This window comes from Bubalus kerabau, chromosome 1 (genome assembly GCF_029407905.1).
Source record: "Bubalus kerabau isolate K-KA32 ecotype Philippines breed swamp buffalo chromosome 1, PCC_UOA_SB_1v2, whole genome shotgun sequence".
NCBI lineage: Eukaryota > Metazoa > Chordata > Mammalia > Artiodactyla > Bovidae > Bubalus > Bubalus kerabau.
The window spans coordinates 189,368,820-189,390,283 of NC_073624.1; the positions used below are offsets into that span (position 1 = coordinate 189,368,820).

The 21,464-nt window shown below is 53.9% G+C and overlaps 1 protein-coding gene across 6 annotated transcripts; it reads left to right on the top strand.

Moving 5' to 3' along the window:
• Window positions 1-229: 229 nt before the first annotated feature.
• TLE2 (TLE family member 2, transcriptional corepressor) lies at window positions 230-20,645 on the top strand. 6 transcript variants are annotated; one of them, XM_055547346.1, is made up of 20 exons: window positions 230-547; window positions 625-722; window positions 1,061-1,124; window positions 1,586-1,630; window positions 3,975-4,037; window positions 6,299-6,373; window positions 6,579-6,762; window positions 7,426-7,445; window positions 8,568-8,675; window positions 9,040-9,084; window positions 9,642-9,791; window positions 11,261-11,399; window positions 12,052-12,212; window positions 13,293-13,369; window positions 14,143-14,398; window positions 14,768-15,015; window positions 15,136-15,283; window positions 16,879-17,029; window positions 18,545-18,621; window positions 20,357-20,645. In XM_055547346.1, the coding sequence occupies exons 1-20, from the start codon at window positions 524-526 to the stop codon at window positions 20,462-20,464; spliced, it is 2,241 nt and encodes a 746-aa protein (XP_055403321.1). In that variant the 5' UTR covers window positions 230-523; the 3' UTR covers window positions 20,465-20,645. The 6 variants fall into 6 exon arrangements, with proteins under 6 accessions (XP_055403321.1, XP_055403328.1, XP_055403325.1 ...); XM_055547353.1 differs by having other exon boundaries at window positions 14,143-14,392; XM_055547350.1 differs by having other exon boundaries at window positions 6,582-6,762.
• The last annotated feature ends 819 nt before the right edge of the window (window positions 20,646-21,464 follow it).

A 21,464-nucleotide genomic window follows, 5' to 3' on the forward strand; every position in this document is an offset into this window, starting at 1 on the left:
GGTGTTTAACTGGTTTTTCTCTCTTGGGTCCTCGGGAGAGTGGGGAGTGGCGACGTTTGCGAGGCTGGACGCTAGCCTCAGTTTCCTTGCTGCTCCCGGGTGTAAGGGAAGGGGTGGTCCCGGGGCCGCGGCGCGCGGGGCGGGCGGGCCGGGTGGGCGGGCCGGGGGCGGCGGCGCCACCTTAAGGCGGCTCTGCCCGCGGCTCCCGGCCGAGCCCCGCCGGAGGGAGGCGGCTCCGCGCGGGGCCCGCCGCCCGCGCCTCCGAAACCGGCCGCCGCTCGCCCGACCTTCTGCGCCGGTCGCGCGCCCCACGCCCGGCGGGGGCCTCGGCGCCCCTTGGTCCCCGCGACACCGCGCGCTCGCTCGGGGGGCGGGGGAACTCCAGGGTCCCCTGCCCCACGCCGCTGCCCCTTCTTTCTCGGGCAGACCCCCCACCCCAGCCTCTCCCCCACCCCGCCTTCGCCTGGCCCCCCTAGATCGTCAAGCTCCGGAGTCGTGGCGGAGGGCCTCCTGGATCGGCAGGATGTACCCCCAGGGAAGGCACCCGGTGAGTGGGGGCCCGGGCTGCGGGGAGGTGGCGGGCGCCGGGCGTCCAGGAACTCAGACCTGGGCGTCCCCCCCAAGACCCCGCTTCAGTCCGGCCAGCCCTTCAAGTTCTCGATCTTGGAGATCTGCGACCGCATCAAAGAAGAATTCCAGTTTCTTCAGGCTCAGTACCACAGGTAAGGGGTGGGGGACCGGGGCGCCCCTCCCCAGGGGGCTCGCCTGGGGGAGAGGGGCGGAGTCACCAGCGTGCTGGGAGGACGGAGGGACCCCAGGGCCGAGAGGAGGGCTTCGAGGTAGAAGCGTAGGTGAGGAGGACAGCCCTCCAGTGCTGGGACACTTGGAGCCTGGCAAGGGATGGGGCCGGCCTGGGAGCGGGAGTTGGGGGGTGGGTGTGTGGAGGTGGGGCGGGGGAGAGCCAATCTCATCCCTGTGGAAACTGGCCCAGAAGGGGTCCGTGGGTGTCTCTGTTGGGGGGCAAGGAGAATGGAATCCCAACGTTCCGTCCCCTTCCCAGCCTCAAGCTGGAGTGTGAGAAGTTGGCCAGTGAGAAGACCGAAATGCAGCGACATTATGTCATGGTGAGGGGGTCGTCATACTGGGTGGGAGGCAGTGGGGAAGATGGCTTGTCTGTGAGTTGAAACACGACGGGCATGAACCCCAACTCCAGTACCCCTCTGGGACATGTCCCCAGCTGGCTGTGGGCCTCAATTTCCCTCATCTGTAAAATGGGCTGCTTGGGGTTCCAGGCTGTCTCCCAGCTCTTGGAGCAATAAATCGAGGATACCTCCTCTCCTCCTGGGCATCTCTGAGGGGCTGGGGTCTCTGGGCACTGCTCATCTACCCCACCCCCTAGAGAGAATGGAGGGAAGAGAGTCCTGCTTTCTCCTCTGGGCTCCCTTTCTGGGCCCCCAAGGAGCTGGGAGGCTCTGGGTCCTGCTGTGATCCCCTGAGTCTGGGGGCTGTTGGAAGACCCAGTCACCCAGTGCAGGTGGACATCCATGGCTACGATGGACACTGCCAGATGGCCTTTCCTTTGCAGTACTATGAAATGTCCTACGGGCTCAACATCGAAATGCATAAGCAGGTAACAGTGTGTTGGGGGTAAGGGTGTCCAGTAGGGAGGAGAGGGGTCTGGAAGCTATGAGAGGGACCCAGATCTCCAGCAGTCACAGGGCCAGGGAGCAGACATCTTATCCTGAAATCTCTGGGACCAGGGGCCAGATTTCAGCCTTGAAAATGAATTTCTGGAGATCTTGTCCAGGAGAGATGTGCGCAGCAGACGGGGGCCAGGCTTCCTTGTAGCAGAGGCCAGCAGCCAGGTCACAGAGCCTGGGGAGGGACTTCTGTCCTAAGAAGGGGACAGACGGACAGTCTTAGAGGTCCCTTTCAGCCCAATGTATCTGACATATGGAGATGGATCCTTAGGGTCTGAGATGGAACCCCTAGGTTCTGATACCGTTCTGAAGGTTCTAAGATTAATGCTAATGATCCAAGATCTGAGACTGTCTTCTGTGTCTGAGAGTGATCTAAGGGTTCTGAGTTATACCTGAAGGTTCTGAAATTGGCTCCATTTGCCCGAGATTAACCCCCAGATCCTGAGGCTGACTTCAAGATTTTTTGATGGTTTCTAAAGGGGAGGTGAGAATTTTATCATAGAACCACCCATGCACCCAAGATAAAGTTCTCTAAGAGGACGAGAGGGACCCGGAGATTCTAAGGTTGATGGAATCTTGGGTTCTGTCCATCAGAATATTAGAATAAATCAGCAGAGCCTAGGGTCTTTCTGGTGGGTGGGAAGAAGTGAGGGTGAGCTGGGAGTGCGTGAAGGGAGCCTGCCTTGGCATGCTTTTCTGGGTCTCTGTGGGTTCTGCTGGGTCTGGTGTGGGTAGGAGGGGGCTTGTTTGCCTGCAGCATGGTGTGGTCCTATGGGTGCATGAAATAGACCTCTTTATGGGGTGGATCCCAGCTCTGGGAGCCTGGTTCCACCCTCCTGGTATGAGATGGAAGACACAGCCTCACCCAGGTGCATCCAGCAGCTCTGTAACTCAGGCAGAGGCAAAGCACAGACTGACAGAAAACCCCCTTCCCCACCCACTCACATATTTCCCCTCTGTTCAGCCTCTATGGGGCACTCCCTGCCCAGCCCCGGTCCCAGATGAAACCTACAAGTAAAACCACACTATTTCTAACCCACTCTCTGATACCAAATGTGTGTGTTTTTGCTACACAGAACAGTTCTGGAAATCTGACACCAGCTGGGTGTCCCTGTGCTTCAGTTCAACCCTAACACACCTACCCAGAGTCAGTGCAAACCCCAGTGGTTCAGGGCTAGGATTAGGGCCCCACAGGACTGCCCCTGCCTCCTGGGCCTCTGACCCACCAGGTATAAATCAGAGTTCCCATAACCCACTCCCTGGTCTGATGTTTTGCCAGAATGGCTCACAGGACTCAGGAAAGCTCTTACTTACATTACCCATTTATGATAAAAGATATGACTTAGAAACAGCCTGATGGAAGAGATACACAGGACAAGGTTATGGAGAAGGGCCTGGAGCTTCTATGCCCTCTCCAGGCACTGTCTCCCAGCACAAACATGCATCCACCCACCAGGAAGCTCTCTGCCACCCCCAGCACCTCTCCCCTCCATGGAGGTCGGGGGTTGGGGGTAGGACTGAGAGAAGTTCCATCCCTAAGTGTCACTCAAGTGTGGGTGACATGGACTTATTGTGAATGACAAAAGATGCTCCTCTCGCTGCTGCTATTCTGAAATCCCTAGGGTTGTAGGAGTTCTGTGCCAAGAACAGGGCAAAGAGCAAATGTATATATTTAACTTTTTGTTTTATTTGGGTTAGAGTTGATTAACAATGTTGTGTTAATTTCAGGTATGCAGCAAAGGGACAGCTATACATATACATGTAGCTATTCTTTTTCAAGTTCTTTCCCCCACAATGTGTATTTCTTATAGCATCACACTCCTGAGTGTGGTATACTGGGATGGCCTGCTGACTGCAGCCACAGGGCACAGGGGCAACCGAGAGAGGGGCCATGCCTGGGAAAGACCTGGGTCCAGCCAGGGCTTGAACTTGGGACTTCAGGCGGGGGCTCCACTCCCTCTGTTTATGCTGAACTCAAAGCTCCTGGGGGAGCAGGGGTAGGTCCCAGTCTGCACTGGGCGGCTGCATCTGCTTTCTGGGAATCTCTGTTGAGTGGGTCTGGCAGGTGGTATATCCGTCCTGTCTCCCAGCTCAAGGCTGCACTGGACATCAGGTGGACAGCCTCTCTGCCAGACTCTCAGCCTGTGTCCCATATTTGCACCTGTGGGTGACAGGCCCCTCACCCCAAGCTTTGCAAGGCTTGTTGTGCCCTGGAGTTGAGGTTGTAGATTGACAGCCTGCCCTCCAAGCCTCCTCCCCATTGCTTCCTGCCAGGCCGAGATTGTGAAGCGTCTCAGTGGGATCTGTGCTCAGATTATCCCCTTCCTGACTCAGGAGGTAAGTGGGCTTCGAGGGGGTGGGGGAGGGGAACTGGAAGAAGGATTTGGCCTGGGGGTCTAGGCACTGGCTGGGCTGGGACTTTCGGGATGGAGGCAGGTGTTGGCTGAGAGGGAAGGGGGTTGGTGCTCAAACCTGCAGCCAGGCTGCCTCCGTCCAAATCCTGGCCACGTGGCCTTGGGCTAGTGGCTTGCCCTCTCTGTGCCTCTGTCATAAAATTTAGAACAGTGGCTACATGCAAGGTGGTGAAGATGATGCTGGTGTTTAGTAAACACCTAATAAAAGTCTGTCCCTGGTACTTAGTCCCTACATTATGCTGATGGAAATCAGCCAGTCACAAAAGGACATATACTATGTGATTCCACTCACAGGAGGTCCCTGGAGGAGTCAGAACCACAGAGACAGGAAGTAGGTGGTGGGGCCAAGGGCTGGGGGAGGGAACAGGGAGTCAATACTTCATGGGGACAGAGTTTCCATTTGGGAAGATGAAAAAGCTCTGGAGATGATTGTGGGAATGGTTGCAGGACAATGTGAATGTGCTTAATGCCACTTAAACATGGTTAAAGGGTAACTCTTATGTACTTGTAATCACAATAATACAAAAATGTGGAAAGGGACAGATAAGGCAAGAGAGTGTGAGCACTTCATTGAAACTTAAAAAATAAAGTTAGCCCTTGTGCAAATGCCCTAAGCTCTTCGGGACCTTTGCAACCCCCATTCCTGCTTCCATCTGGAACATTCTATCTCCAGAGAGATGAGAGGACAGATTCTGACACAAGGTGGCTACACAGGGGACCCTTACTGTGTTGGAGACCACAAAAGGGGAAGATGCTCCTTTTGGTTTGGACCCCATCAAAACCCCATCAAGGTTTCTGGGCTCTTGAGATGGAGTGAGATTCGTTCTGTCTGGTCTCAGATTTAGAGATGGTGTCTGAACAAGGTGGCCCAGCGTGACAGAGGCCAAACTACAGTAGGAAATGGGGTAAAAGGACTTTGGGAAGGAGTGAATTAAGACACACATATGTGTCCCAGGAAATTCCATGCTTCTAGACCAGGAGTCAGCAAACAGCAACCTGAGGACTAAATCACTGGCCCTTCCCTTGTTTTGTAAAATAAAGTTTTATTGGCACACAGCCATGCCCATTCATGTTCTTATTGTCTATGGCAGCTTTCCCTATAAAATGGCAGAGCTGAGTAGTTTCCATAGAGACCCTCTGGCCTACAAAACCAAAATTATTGACTCTCTGGCCCTTTGCAGTCAAAACATACCAACCCCTGGCCTGGACACACCCTTTCAGGTGTGCCCCACACAGGACACCCCATCAGTATCCTGACACTTCCTTAGTGGGAACAGCCCCAATCTCCATCCTGGGTAGTTTGGGTGCAAAAGTAGCCTTAGAGAGAACATAGGAGCCACTAGCTATGTGTGGCCATTTACATCTGTATTAATTTTTATTTCTTTTATAATATATTACATTAAATTAATATGTAAATTTCTGTCAAATTAATTAAAGGAGGCATCTCATTCCTCAGTTGCACCAGCCACATTTCAAGTGCTCAGTGGCTGCAAATGGCTTCTGTATCCAACAGTGCAGTCGAAGATGTTTTATCACCGTGTGAAAGGGGGGAGAGGAAGGAAGGAAGGAGGGCGGGATGAGGGTGGGGTGCATGGGGGTCCTTTAGAGACTGCCAGTTTGTATTTTGTGACCTGGGTGATTGGTCCACGGCTGCTTATTTGTACAGTGGTTCTTTACTGGGGGTGATTCTGTCCTCAGGGGACACTGGGTGATGGTGGGGACCTTTGTGCTTGTCACTACTGGGGGTGTTTCTGGCATCCAGTGAGTGTTGGGGGCAGGGATGGGGCTCCACGCACCACAGTGCCCGGGACGGTCCCCATACAGGGTGACCCAGCCACGACGTCAGCAGTGCCAAAGGCGGGGACTCTGGTGTATAAACTCTGCTTTCTAAGTATTGGTTTGAACTGCACTGCATTGCTTTGTTTGTTTCCTGATTTTGAAAGGAGAGAAAGAAAATAGAGCACGTGAGAGAAGAAGAGGGGCGGGTGCTTTCCTGATGGTCCAGTGCTCCCACTGTAGGGGGTGCGGGTTGCATTCCTGGTCAGGGAACTAAGATCCCATATGCCTGCAGGGTGTGACTGATAAATAAAGGGGGGAGTCCCAGAGGGTGTTGTCTGAGAGGTAGGGTCTCTGATCAGATAAGGGTGCTCTCCTGAGTGTCCCTGACCCCACCCCCACCTCCAGCACCAACAGCAGGTCCTGCAGGCCGTGGAGCGGGCCAAGCAGGTGACAGTTGGGGAGCTGAACAGCCTCATTGGGGTGAGTCATCTGGCGCCCGCCCCGCCCTTGGTGGTGAAGCTGGGGGTGCTGGGTGGGCAGCTAGCTAACCTGGGCTCCGGTAGCCTTGGAAACCCCAAGGCGGGCCCTGTCTGCCCAGACACAGCCTCTCCGGCTTTGGCTAGGGGAAGCGGGGGCTCCCAGGGCCCGCCCCTGCCCGCCCCTGGCCCACCCCCCTCCTCTCCAGCAGCAGCAGCTCCAGCCACTGGCCCACCACGCCCCCCCTGTGCCCCTCACCCCTCGCCCAGCGGGGCTGGTGGGCGGCAGTGCCACGGGACTACTGGCCCTGTCGGGAGCCCTGGCCGCCCAGGCTCAGCTGGCCGCGGTCACCAAAGAGGAGCGGGCAGGCGTGGAGGCGGAGGGGTCCAGAGGTGAGTGGACATCCCCGATGGCAGGAGCTGGGGGAGTGGGGAGAGGGTAGCAGGACCACTAAACTCATCTAAATGAGAGGGATGGGACTTCCCAGGTGGCTCAGTGGTAAAGAAGCTGCCTGCTAATGCAGGAGACACGGGATCAATCCCTGGTCCAGGATGCTCCACATGCTGTGGAGCAACTAAGCCTGTGTGCCACAATCATTGAAGCTGTGCTCTAGAGCCAAGGAGCCACAGCTACTGAAGCCTGCGCTCCTTAGAGCCCGTGCTCCACAAGAAGAAGCCACTGCAATGAGAAGCTTGCGTAACTCAACTAGAGAGTAGCCCACACAGCAGCGAAAACCCAGCACAGCCTTAAAAGAAATAATAAATAAAATAAAAAAATAAATGTGAGGGAACGGAGCGGGCTGCAGAGTTGCAGGTTCAATTCTGTTCTCCATGGGGTATGTGTCTTTGGGCAAGTTATAAACCTCTCTGGGCATCTATCTGAATGGTGCAGGGAAGGGATAGTCCACTCCTTGCTAGGGTGTTAGAAGGAGGAGGGAGTTTCTGAGTTGGGAAGAGGGCTTTATGTGCTGTGGACGGCTGAGTGCTCTAGCACCATGGGATATAACCCCCCACTTCTTTTCCTTTCTCTCTCTTTACCTCACCCCCGCCCGCCAGTGGAGAGAGTCCCTAGCAGGGTAAGTTGAGGGGCTCCAGGGACTTGCCCTCTTATCTAACATTTGCTTTGTATTCACATGTGGCTGAAGCTGCTTGTTCTGAGCTGTTGGGGCCTCAGAAGGAGACCACATCCCGCTTTCACACTGTGTAGCCTTTTTTTGGGGGGGAGGGTAGGGGGCTGCCCATAAGACTAGAGTTTTATTTATTTCAAATTTTCCATCTCTAGCAATTTTTGCAATAGAATAAATTAATGCATGCCTGGGTAGCATTCCATCCATTCCTCCATCATTAATTTATCCCTCATTCTCTCCATTTTTATCATCTACAAGAGGGCTGCACAACAGAAATATCACGTGAGCCCTGTAGGTAGTTTTTAAAAATTGTTTAGTTTTGAAATCATTACAGATGTGCAGGGAGGTTGCAAAGAAATGTACAAGGAGGTCCCCTGTACCCCTCACCCAGTGATAACATCTTTCCGAACTAAAATACCGTGTCACAGTCAGAAAATGGACATGGGTGTACCCCACAGGGCTTATTCCCACTTCATGGTTTTACACGCACTCTAGTGTGTGTGTGTTTCCATGCCTTTTCAATCACATATTTAACTTTCTGTAAACATCACTATGAATTTTCCAGTAGCCACATTAGGAAAGTTAAGCGGGTGAAATGAATTTCAACAGTAAATTTTATTTAACACAATGCATCTACAATATTTCAACCTGTAATCAACATAAAAGGTTTTGTGTTTTTGTTTTTGTTTTTTGAGCAGAGAAAGGTTTATTGCAGGGCCATGCAAAGAGACCTGCAAGGTTGGCTCATGCCTCCCTCAGAACCCAAATGCACAACATAAAACAGTCTTAATGGGATCTTTTCTGTCTCCAAGCTCCGAATGCATTTTGCACTCAGAGCTTATTTCAGTTTGCACGGGTGCCCCCCAGGGGCCCTTGGGTGATATCTGGGGACATTTGTGATTGTCACAACTCCACTGAATCTGCCCTTGGAAGGTCCTTTTTTCCAGATGAGAAGCTTGGGGCACAGATCCTAATAACAGTAATGGGGCTCCTCGGTTCTGCTGGGCCAGGACCCAGTCTTGGGCTCAGGGCTCTGACTCTTTCTCCCACCTGGCCCATGTGGCTCTGCAGAGTGTATCTCCCTCACCCCCGGAGAGTGTGGTGGAAGAGGAGCGGCCCAGTGGCCTGGGTGGAAATGGAAAGCAGAGAGCCGAGGAGAAGGATCTATCAGGACCTTATGTGAGTAGAGGGGGAGGCGCGCATGGACTTGGAAGGGCAGATGGGGGTGGGGTGAGGCCAACCAGCCTGAGAGGTTGATTGCCTCTGTGGGTCGAGAGCTGGGAAGGAGGTAAGGATGCTCCTGGCCTCCGGCTCTCACCCCACTGCACAGAGGGGTAAACTGAGGCCACACAGCACCTCTTGGGTGCTCATATTCATCTTCTCCATTCTTCTCCGTTGAGAGATTTCCCCCACTGGCCTCCTTTGTACTTGAACAAATGAAACAAGCCCCAGAATCCCAATCAGACCCTCCCAAGGAGATGTAAGGGGATGTGGAGGCAGGGGTAGGGCCAGGGTGAGCTCTCTTCCCCCCGTGTCCCCCCAGGAAAGTGACGAGGACAAGAGCGATTACAACCTGGTGGTGGACGAGGTGAGTCAGGGTCCAGGCTCTTCCCGCTCTGACCTCAGGTCTGATCTGGGCACAGAGCAGGCAGTGGGTTATCTGGGAGAGTTGGGGGGCCTTGTGTTCCCCTCTCTGTGGGATGGCTGGGATGGGGATGCTATGGGGCCAGGGGCAGTAGGGAAAACCAGGACATCCCAGGCTGACCTCCTGTCCATAGCATAGGTGGGGAAACTGAGGCCCAGAGAACCCCAGAGGCAGGCAATGGAAGTGGCTTCATGCCCTGGTTCTCTGCATGACTTCAGGGCAGTGACACCCCTTCCTTGGCCTCACTTTTCCTCATCTATTTGATGGGGGGAAACAAAACCAAGCCCATATAGAGTTGTTGCTCTGTGTAGCTTATGTCCTTAAACCCATTGTACAGATGAATCAACTGAGGCACAGGGAGGTTTCATAATCCTCCCAAGGTGGGTCCTAGATGTCCATTCTAGAGGTCGGGGTGGGACACAGGTAGGGTATAGAGAGGAGCTCTCCTTCCTCTGCCACTTCAGTGCCCTCCCCATTCATCATGACCTCCTCAAACCCAGGACCAACCCTCCGAGCCCCCCAGTCCAGCAACCACCCCATGTGGAAAGGCACCTACCTGCATCCCTGCTCGTCGGGACCTTGTGGACAGTCCAGCCTCCTTGGCCTCCAGCCTTGGCTCACCGCTCCCCAGAGCCAAGGAACTTGTCCTGGTAAGTCGGTGGGGGGGGGGGTGCCTTGAAACTCATTTTATTCATCCCAGGGACCTGAAAACAGACTGCCGCGTTAGATGTGGGATGAGAGAAATGAGCCAGGCTGGTGTGCTCCAGCATTCCCTTCCTGATTATTATGTCCCTAAAAATCCACCTCTGCATTAGCCCAGTAATGCTTCTTAAGTGGACTCATTCTGCAACTTTGTAAATAATATTAAAAGGTAACTCACCATCTTAGGTGGAAAACAAGTGTCTCTAGCAATAGATAGGAAGTCAGTGAAAATAAACACAGTGAGTGAAACTATAGAACTGGCAACTGGCCAGGCTGACTCCAGCCCTGGGAGTGTTAAGGCCTTGGGGACACACACACCAGCCCCAACTGTAAGGAAAGATGACTCATACCAGAAAAACTTTCTCCTTGCTTCTCCTGATGTTTGATGCCTGGTGTAGGGGACCACCTGAAAGCACTCCCCCACCCTCCCAACCCTCCTGGGCATTCTCAGTTCAGCTCGATTTGTCCCTGCCCCCAGTTCTTCCCCAGACCCCTGCCCTGCACTTACCAGGGAGACTGTGTCGGTTTCTAGGCTTCCCCTCCCAGCAGGTTGCTATGGCAACTGCCAAGGTTGGGGCTCCCATGGCATCTCCTGTGCCCTCTTCCTATGCCAAGGAGATGCAGAGGGGGAGGGGCAGTGCTATTTTAATGAAGAAGCCCCCAGAAGGCCCCCCTGTCCCCATGTTGGCCCCAACTACTCCCTGCTATGGGTGTGTGAATGTGGTTGTCACAAAACGTGTGATCCTGTGAAGGAAAGATAGGGTGCAGCCCACACAAGATGAGGATGTGAAGTTTCTTGAAAGGCAAAGAAAGCGATGACAGAAAGCTGAGATGGAGCTTATTCCTACATGGAGGTTCAGCTTCCCCTCTCTTCCAGGGTCCCCATGGGGAGGGACAGCAGTGGGGGACATCCCCTCCTCGTGGGGAGCAAGTGGGTGCCCAGCAGTACTAGGGTCTTGCCTTGGGAACACGCTGTGGTCTCCTGCCTGTAGAGCCCATCCTAGAGTTTGGTCCTCTGCCCTAAAGGATGTGACACCCTCTAAGTCTGTGTACTGCCTTCTTTCATGATCCCCACGGGCCCAACTTGCCCCAAGTGTGTGAATGTTCACCGCCTTTTTTACCCTGCGGCTGCATTGTATACCTTATCACACACATGCGCGATTCTCCCAAGACTGCGTGGGTTCCTGTGTGTGCACCCCAAGGGCGGATGCTCAGATGTCCATCTGGCATTGTGCACGGGTGCTCACATGGGCCCCGTGCTCAGGGGGTCACCCGTGGGGCCTGTCCCCAGGTGTCTGTGTATACCTGCCATGAGCCCTGGTCTGCCCCAGGTGTACCTGCTCTCACCTTCCGCCCAGATCTTTGGGCTGCAAGGCACCAGGTGTCTGGTGGTGTTCAGTCCTGCCCTTTCCCCCAGAACGATCTTCCGGCCAGCACTCCCGCCTCCAAATCCTGCGACTCCTCCCCGCCCCAGGACGCATCCACCCCTGGGCCCAGCTCGGCCAGTCACCTCCGCCAGCTAGCAGCCAAGCCTGCCCCTTCCACAGACAGTATTGGTGAGTCCCTGCTCCCTGCTGGGGAGCTCTTGACAATGGGGGTGGGGAGGCAGGAGGTCTGGCTTACAGCCCTGGCATTACCTTGCACTTTCCATGACTCTGAGCTAGACACTGCCTCATGCTGGGCCTCTTGTTTCTTCATTGTCTTGGCTTGATGGTGGCAGGGGTCAGCTGAGGCCCAGAGAGGGGAAGTAACTTTCTTGGGGGCTCCAGTACCCTAGAAAGACAAGTTTTGGAGTTACACATGCTTGCATTTGAGGTCAGCTTTGGACACTTACTGGCTGTGTGACTTTGGGCAAGTGACCTGACTTCTCTGAGCTTCACTTTCCCCATCATTATTATGGGGTTGGGGTAGAGGGAGGGACTCAAGATGGGCATGGTTGGAGGTTAGAGGTAGAGTGGGGGAGGTTTGAGGATGTTCCTGAGATGTTGCTGGACAATTTGAGTCTGGGTTTTAAAGTAGGAGTTCAGTAACTGAAAAAGGAAAGGGAAAGGCTTGTTGGCCAGAGTGAACAGCATCTGTTAAGTGTCTAGAGATAGGACAGGGTATGCTGGATGCTGTGCTAGAACATGAGAGCCTTGGAACTCCCCTAAGGCAGTTGGACCTGAGCCCAACATGTCTGAAAACCTGTCTTTGTCTCTTCTTACTCAGCCCTGAGGAGTCCCCTGACCCTGTCCAGTCCCTTCAGCACATCCTTCAGCCTGGGCTCCCACAGCGTCCTTAACGGGGACCTCTCCGTGCCCAGCTCCTACGTCAGCCTCCACCTGTCCCCCCAGGCCAGCGGCTCTGTGGTGTACGGACGCTCTCCCATGGTGAGTCTTCAGGGTGAGAGATGCCAGGTGTCAGCAGGACCCAGAGGCTGGGGCTGGGAGGAGAAACCAGTTATACGTGGAAAGACCAGGGAATGGGGAAAGTGAGGGGCGTCCTGACTTGGTGAGTGCATGTGAGAAGATGATCTGACGGTCTCAGTAGCCCCACAAGCTTTGTACAGATAAGCACCTGTGACTATGGAAAAGACAACTGTGATCATGCTGCATTAAGAGAAACAAAACCCCAGACATGGAATGTGAGGGTCCCCTTCAGCCTTCTGGCAGATGGTGTATAGCAGTTTGCCCTGATTTTTGAGGGACTTCAATGATTATGATAGATTGCAGAGAAAGAACTAGCCCAGGGAGAGGACAGAAGTGATATCCATGAGGAGGAGCTAAAGGAGAGGCATGAGAGCCCCGAGCTGCAGCAAGGGGAGGAGACAAGGTCTGTGTGGGCCCCAGTACTGGGGTGAATGCTGGCTAGAGTGAGCCATCCTGAAGTGGGTGTAGATGCCTCCAGAGGGAATAAAATGTCTGTCACTGGAGTTATCCCAGGCCAGAGGCTGGATGGGCACTTGCACGTGACTCTGTAAAACAGAGGTCAGCAGTGTTTTCTGTAAAGGGCAAGATAGTGAGCATTTTTGGCTTGGCAGACCAGTTGGCTCCTATCACAACTACCTGACTCTGCTTTCATAGCTCAAAACCATCCTAGACAAAAATACAGGAATGGGTATGGCTGTGTGTGCCAATAAAACTTTATTTACAAATACAAGCAGGGGGCCATGGTCTGCTGACCCCTGTTCTGAGCATTGGACAGGAGATTCATCAGGATCCCTCCAACTCTGGGGTGCTAGGATTCTCCAGCTAGAGAACTTGGGGTTCCCTCATGTGAAAGCCTCCACTTTCCCATCTGTAGGATAGGTCGAGAAGAGGGCACCTTCCCTTTTTTGGGAGGGGCTGATAAACAAATTGGTGGGGAGGGGTCCTCTGATAAACATAGAGGGATGTGGCAAGTGAGTGCAGGAGAGGCAGACACGGGTTTTAGTCACCCTCCCCGTGACACCCCCGTTGGTGTTTTGGCAGATGGCATTTGAGTCTCACCCACATCTCCGAGGGTCATCCATCTCTTCCTCCCTGCCCACCATCCCTGGGGGAAAGCCGTGAGTACCAGGGTGGCGCTCCCTGCCTCCTCTGAGGTGCTTATATAGTGGGGTGGGGGTTGGGCTCTCCCTCTGCCTGTCGCAAAAGTCTCTTCTGTAAGATAATTGGGCTCCCAGAGTTGCTGTCTGGATAAAGAGATATGTAACAAGCAAGATCTAGACAGGGGTTCTCAGCAGGGCGTAGATTTTGTGCTGCCCCTCCCCCAGGATATTTGGTGAAGTCTGGTGATAAGTTTGGTTGTCACACCCCAATGCTTCTAGCCTCTGGAAGCATGGGACCCAAGGATGCTGCTCCATACCCAATAATGCATCCCACCCCAGAGAATGAGCTGGCCCCAAGATCGGTAGAACTTTTTGCCATGAGGAGAACATTCTATACTTAGGGCTGTCTGATCTGAGAGCCATCCGCCATCTGTGGCTATTGAGCACTTCAAATGTGGTCACTGCAACTGAGGAACTGAAATTTTACATTTCTTTAAATTTAACTGGCCCTGTGTGGCTGCTATTGGACTGTGTTGTCTGAAACTCACAAGGCATCTTCCTGGATCTTCTGTTTCACCGACTCCTACTAAGTGCTTGCTTCCCACGCGCCAGGCCACAGCCGGACCACTTCCTCTTTTGTATCGCGCTGACCATGCCACGTCATCTTTGATCCTGGGGCCCTGTCCCTAAACACATGGAGGCACAGGCAGGGGAAGACCCCTCCCTGCCCTGGGGGTTGAGGGTAAGGAGTGTCCCGGCTCCTTGTGCCTCATGCCCCACCTCCCGTCCAGGGCCTACTCCTTCCACGTGTCTGCGGACGGGCAGATGCAGCCGGTGCCCTTCCCTTCCGATGCACTGGTAGGCGCGGGCATCCCACGGCACGCGCGGCAGCTGCACACGCTGGCGCATGGCGAGGTGGTCTGCGCAGTCACCATCAGCGGCTCCACACAGCACGTGTACACGGGTGGCAAGGGCTGCGTGAAGGTGTGGGACGTGGGCCAGCCCGGCGCCAAGATGCCAGTGGCCCAGCTGGACTGCCTGGTGAGGGTAGGGCGGGGCCTGCAGATACATGAGGCAGGGCCTGTAGACACATGGGGCGGGGCCTGCAGACAAGGGAGGGGGACCTTGCAGGCCAGAGGGGCAGGGCTTATAGGCCACCTAGGGGTGGCGCTATAGGTCAATGGGTGGAGTATATAAGCCAACCAGGGTTGGGCTTTTGGCCAATTAGGGGCAGAGCTCTTAGGGCACCGACAGGTGATTATAGCCCAACAGGGATGGGGTTTATGGGCCAATGGGTGGAATTCAAGGGCCAACCAGGGGCAGAGCTTATAGACCAGTGGGATGATTTCTTCAGCTGGGTTCCTGCAGGCTTGGCTGGAGGTCCCACCTACTGTCCTCGTTTTTCTCCCCTCCCAGAACCGGGACAACTACATTCGTTCCTGCAAGTTGCTGCCTGACGGCCGGAGTCTGATCGTGGGTGGTGAAGCCAGCACCTTGTCCATCTGGGACCTGGCGGCACCCACTCCTCGCATCAAGGCAGAGCTGACTTCCTCGGCGCCCGCCTGCTATGCCCTGGCCGTCAGTCCTGACGCCAAGGTCTGCTTCTCCTGCTGCAGCGATGGCAACATCGTGGTCTGGGACCTGCAGAACCAGACCATGGTCAGGTGGGTGGCCGGTGCCCTGTGACCTCGGGCAAGCTCCTGCCCTCTTCTGTTGGTGCTGCCCGGGAAGACGCTAAAGCAGCACCGCCTCCAGGGTTGACACTTGGGCCCTCCTTTCTCCAGGCAGTTCCAGGGCCACACGGATGGGGCCAGCTGCATCGACATTTCGGATTATGGCACTCGGCTCTGGACAGGGGGCCTGGACAACACCGTGCGCTGCTGGGACCTGCGGGAGGGGCGCCAGCTGCAGCAGCATGACTTCAGCTCCCAGGTGCCACACAGGGTCTGGCAGGAGTGGGACACAAGCTCCAGGAAGGCAGCCTCCCTTCCTCTCCCCCTGAGGCACCCAGACGCCAGACAGCACCAAACACCTACCCTCTGTGTCCATCTTTCTTGTCCTTGAGACACATCCACAGTCATTCCTCTTTAATCAGTCCTTCAAAGACAGACACAGGGAAACACAAAGGAGATGATTCATACCAAGCTGTGAGGCTACTAAGACCCTCAGATCATCTTCCCAGATGATCCTGCCAAGTCATTCCCCTGTTCCTTTGTCTTCTGTGTAGCTGGTTTCTCCTCCCAGCCTTCAACCTCTTGACCCTACTGAGAGCTCCTGACCTACCCCCACCCCAGGACTCATCACGGAGGAGCTGCTGACCCCAGGGGATAGATAGAAGCTGATGTAGGAGCTGGACACAGAGAGGTCTCTGTTAGGGGTGCTCTGAAAATCGAGACTGAAGGATGTAGTAAAGGAGCTGGACAGAATCATGGGGCTCCTCGGGGCTGAGCCTTCAGAGGCTGAGCCAAGGACAAGTCTTCAGGTACCTTGGACTCAGATCCTATCTCCTGCTGCTTTGGGGGCAGGTTGTGAGCTCCTTGGCATGTTTTTTTAAGGCCTTTGTGCTCTAGTCTTACACACACCGTGCCCTGTGACCCCTCTAGATCTTCCCATTTATTGTTCCCTCTGACTGACATGCCTTTCCCTTCCTTCCTCCAACTGGTAAACTCCTACCCATCCTTCAAAACCCATCTCCAATTTGTCTCCTTGAAGCCTGCTGGGAACTAGCTTCCAAACTCATTTTACCTTCTGTTTAGCTTGAAGTTTCCTTTGATAAGGACATCAGGAGTGCAGGTGGATACAGTTGTCCATCCCCTGTCCCCAACACTTAGATAGGTGGCTTCATATCTGGTGATCCCATGGTGAATATCTCCCATCCCCCCAGCCCACCCTCTTCTTTATACAGGGACGCTTCTATATGGCCGGGAACATGCAAAACCTTCTACTCTTCTCTCTGTTGTGAATGTATGGTTCTTTCCACATGTGTCTCATTTATCAGGAAGACTTAGAAAGGCTTAGGAGTGAAGAGGGCCTTACTGCTCTCTGTGCTGTGCTTGACGTGGCGCACAGACCGACGAGGCCACTGCATCCTTTCAAATCAAAGTAAAAAGAGGTGTTGGCAAGTAGGGAGCGTTCCAGGCTGGGTGTCGGGAGGCCTGGTCTTTCTCGGACTTGCTCTGTGACCTTGAGCTGGACATGGCCTCAGCTTCCCTTCCACCATCTGCTCAAGGGGAGCTGCGGTGCTCGCTGGCTTCACCCCTTCCCTCCCTCCCTCCCAGAGCTGTTGTGCGTTCAGAGAAGATAATGGATGTGAGGCCCCGGGGCTCCGTGTAATTCTGATTAATATTAATGATTCGACACGCAGTTGCCTGCTGCGCTCTGCTCCAGGCCCAGGGCCAGCTGCCTCTCCATGCAGGAGCTGCAGCGGCAGAACGTTGGACCGCTCCCCTCCTCCCCGGGCCCCCCAAGCTCTGGGCATCCCCCCACCACATGCCAAGGGGTTTTTTGTCTCCTCTCTTCACTCCTAGATTTTTTCCCTGGGCCACTGTCCTAACCAGGACTGGCTGGCCGTTGGCATGGAGAGCAGTAGTGTGGAGCTCCTACATGTCCGGAAGCCCGAGAAATACCAGCTGCATCTCCACGAGAGCTGCGTGCTGTCCCTCAAGTTCGCCTCCTGCGGTGCGTCTCTGGGGCTTGGGTGGGGCCTCTGGGAGCTGGGGCGCTGGGGCAGGGTTGCCAAAACATAACGACAACAAAAACTCACAACAGAAAACGAGGATGCCCGATTACATTTGCATCTTAGATAAACAGCACATCACTCCTTAATAGAAGTATGTCCCTATTGCATGGGACATACTCTAACCGGAGGTCCCAAACCTCAGGATCTATTGCCTGATGATCTAAGGTAGAGCTGATGTAATAATAATAGGAATGCTGCTGCTGCTAAGTCGTGTCAGTCGTGTCCGACTCTGTGCGACCCCATAGATGGCAGCCCACCAGGCTCCCCCGTCCCTGGGATTCTCCAGGCAAGAACACTGGAGTGGGTTGCCATTTCCTTCTCCAATGCATGAAAGTGGAAAGTGAAAGTGAAGTGGCTCAGTTGCGTCCGACTCTTAGCGACCCCATGGACTGCAGCCCACCAGGCTCCTCTGTCCATGGGATTTTCCAGGCAAGAGTACTGGAGTGGGTGCCATTGCCTTCTCCAATAATAGGAATAGTGCACAATAAACGTCATGCGCTGGAATCACCCTGAGGCCACCCCCTCTTATCTTGTTCCCCATGGAAAAACTGTCTTCCATGAAACCGGTCCCTCGTGCCAAAAAGGTTGGGGATCGCTGCTCTAAAGGACAAAGAATTTGTTAGCATGTCTCAAGCACCTTGTGGGATATACTTGTACACTAAACAGCACATAATTTATTAGCATAAGTATGTCCCCAAAATGCATGAGATATAATTTATACTATTTTAGTGCAGATAGATCTCAAATATTGCATTACTTACACTAATTTTTTTGTTGTTTTCAGTATTGATATATCCCAAGTAGTTCATGGAACTTACATATACTTAAAAAAAACAAACAGAGGGACTTCCCTGGTGGCCCAGTGGCTTCCAATACAGGGAGGCTGGGTTTAATCCCTGGTCTGGGAACTAGATCCCACATGCCCTAACTAAGACCTGGCGCAGCCAAATAAATAAATATGTGTCAGAAAATAGATAATGAACTATTTGGGACCTACCTGTACTGAAAATGATGGGTGGTTGATCTTAGGTTCAAATGTAACTGAGCACCCTGGTTTTTCTTTTTGTTTTGCTTCTTTCCCCGCATTTTGGCCACGCCACATAGCTTTTGGGATTTTAGTTCCCTGAGCAGGGATTGAACCTGGTCCCTCAGCAGTGAAAGCACAATCTAACCACTGGACAAGTAGGGAACTCCCTGGGCACCCTATTTTTATCTGGCCACCCTCTCTTGGGGCTCCCCCTTCTTGAAGGTCAGTTGGAGCTCTTTGGGACCTTGGGTTCACTGTCTGGCACTTGGGGGTAAGGCTGGAGCCTCAGCAAAGGGGCTTCCTGTCCGCCAGGGGAGGGCAGAGGTGCAGGAAAGGGAGGGAGAGTTGCTCTGTCTCTGTCCGCCACCCCTAACCCTGGCTTCTTCCAATCCACCGCCCTCCTGAACTCCTCACCCTCCTCCCCCAGGGCGGTGGTTCGTGAGCACGGGGAAGGACAACCTGCTCAATGCCTGGAGGACACCGTACGGGGCCAGCATCTTCCAGGTACTGCATGTCTGAGGTCTCTGTCCCCCCCACCACCACTGCAGGACGCCAGGTGCCCCAGGACCCAGAGAGGGGTGGGGGTTGAACAGGGGAGCGTCCTCAACAGCCTGCAGCTACTAAAGCAGGCAGTCAGCCTGAAGGCCACATCTGTGCACAAACTGTTTGTGTTATTAGTTGTGAAGTGAAGTGAAGTTGCTCAGTCATGTCCGACTCTGCAACCCCATGGACTGTAGTCTACCAGGCTCTTCCGTTCATGGGATTTTCCAGGCAAGAATACTGGAGTGGGTTGCCATTTCCTTCTCTAGGGGATCTTCCTGACCCAGGGATTGAACCCAAGTCTCCCGCATTGTAGGCAGACGCTTTACCATCTGAGCCACCAGGGAAGTGTTGTGATAAATCCATATAAAATTCACCATCTTGACCATTTTTAAATGCAGGGCTCAGTGGCATTAAGTACATTCACACTGTCCTACAACCATCCCTACCATCATCTCCAGAACTTTCTCATCTTCCCATACTGAAACTCGGTCCCCATGAGACACTGACTTCCCATCCCCTGGCCCCACCATCTACTTCCTGTCTCTGTGGATTTGATGACTCATGTGAGTGGGATCACACAAAATTTATTCTTCTGTGTCTCTCTTCTCTCACTGAGCATCACATCCCCAAGGTCCATCCATGATGTAGCAGGCGTCAGAGCTTCCTTCCGTTTTAAGGAATATAGAGGCTAATATTCTACTGTGCGGATGGGCCATACTGTGTTCATCCATCATCTGTTGGTGGGTACTAGGGTTGTCTCCACTTCTGGGCTGCTGTGAATTGTGCTGCTGTGAACATTCATGTACATTCTCCTGTGCATGCCTGTTTTCATTTCTCCTGGGCAGATATCTTGGAATGGAATTGCTGAGAGTTGTTTAATCTTTGGAGGAACTGCCAGACTCTTTCCCAAATTTTTCATTCCCACTGGCAATATGGAAGGGTTCCGATTTCTCTCCATCCTCCACAACACTTATTCTGGCATCTTTCTTAGAGCCATCCTGCTCGATGAGGAACAGTTTTTACATGTTTTAAAGGGTTGTGGGGGAAAAAAAATAGTAGATGATGTAACACTGACTGATTTGGTCCTTGCACTTACCGGCCAGAGCTCATTGGACTTAAATGAGCTTTCAGGTCAAAGCCTGAAAATTTACCACTGGGCCCTTTTCAGAAGTAGATTGCTGAGGGAATTCCCTGGGTGGTCCAGTGGTTAGGACTCTGTGCTCTCACTGCCCAGAGCTTAGGTTCAATCCCTGGTAGGGGAGCTAAGATCCCTTAAGCTGCATGGACAAAAAAAGAAACAGCTTGCAGAGTGCTGGTGTAGGTCATCCTACTTTAAGCCTTAGCTGTCTTCTGTGCTGTGTGACCTCATGTCTGGTACACACCCTCTCTGAGCTTCCCAGGAGATGGTGGTTCTCCTGTTCTAGGGAACTGAGGTCCTGCTCTTCCCAGGAGCATCATCACTGTTCTCTAGAAGAACTGTTACCCTCCTTCTGTCCTCACAGCTAGGCTCCCTGTGTTGGGCCCCCAAGTCCTGTCTCCACTCCGGCCTTGACCATAGCTCACCCCTGGGGACAGGCACTGCCCCAGATGCCTTGTGTCTTCCCTCTGAGTGTGCAGGTGGTCAGGAGCACGAGCCAGACCGTGCTGGCCTTGGCCGCGCCTCACTCTCTCCTCCCCCGCCCCCTCCTGTCCACAGTCCAAGGAGTCCTCCTCTGTGCTCAGTTGTGACATCTCCGGGAACAACAAGTACATCGTGACAGGCTCTGGGGACAAGAAGGCCACCGTGTATGAGGTGGTCTACTGAGACCCCCTTCTTCCTGCATCCCTGGCCTGACTCCCAGGGGAGGGTCATTCCAAACCTCCCCCCTAGTCCTACCATGAGCCCTAAATCTCATCCATGCTCTGGCTGACCCCTCGTGTCCTCCCCTGCTGGATGTGGGGCCAGATACACAGGAGGACCTTGGGGAAATAAATGTATTTATCACAACTGCCTTTTTGTTTTGGGTTGGGGAACTGGGGACATTGCTCATCCTGGAGGCACAGGGTGAGCAAATGGTGATTTCAGAACCTTACTTAGTGGGTGGAAAAGTGCTGGCCAGCAAGAGCCACCCCCTGTAAACCAGTCTCTCCTCCTCGGCACAGCTGACATTGAGGCTGCATAATTCCTGGTTGGGGAGCTGTGCCAGGCCCTGTGGGGTGCTGAGCAGTATCCCAGCCCCTACCCACTCAATGCCAGGAGCACAGATGTCCCCAGACATGGTCCCCTGGGGCTTAGACTCACCCCTGGGGAGTAGAAGCCCTGGTCTAATGGGACACGGGTATCTTGGGAAGGACTGAGGAGCCACTCCTGGGGCTGTGCAGGCAGGGCTGGGAGCATCTCTCCATGAGATCAGAAGAGCTCAGTGGAGCAGGAAGGACTCCAGAGACTTCCCTGGCAGTCCACAGGTTAAGACTCCACATTTCCACTGCAGGGGGCATGGGTTCCATGCCTGGTTGGGGAACTAAGATCCCTCATGCTACACGTGCTAAGCCGCTTCAGTCTTTTTGCAATCCCATGGACTGTAGCCTGCCAGGCTCCTCTGTCCATGGAATCCTCCAGGCAAAAATACTGGAGGGGGTTGCCATTTCCTCCACACACTCAGGGAAAAAAATAAGGCAGGGGGCTCCGTGTCCAGTTCTCTTGACGGCATGGGTCAGTGGCTCTGACCTGACTCTCAGGAGAGGTGGACTCAAATGTAGAGACCTGGGCTGGACAAAGTCCCTTCAAACCTCCATGAGGTGCCAGGGGACAGGACACAGCACTG

What these genes read in the sequence shown, in the direction of transcription:
- TLE2 (XM_055547346.1), top strand. Translation starts at nt 524, where the DNA reads ATGTACCCCCAGGGAAGGCACCCG. An exon ending in CTTCAGGCTCAGTACCACAG is followed by an intron (nt 723 to 1,060) that starts GTAAGGGGTGGG and finishes TCCCCTTCCCAG; the next exon opens with CCTCAAGCTGGAGTGTGAGA. An exon ending in GGAGGCGGAGGGGTCCAGAG is followed by an intron (nt 6,763 to 7,425) that starts GTGAGTGGACAT and finishes CCCGCCCGCCAG; the next exon opens with TGGAGAGAGTCCCTAGCAGG.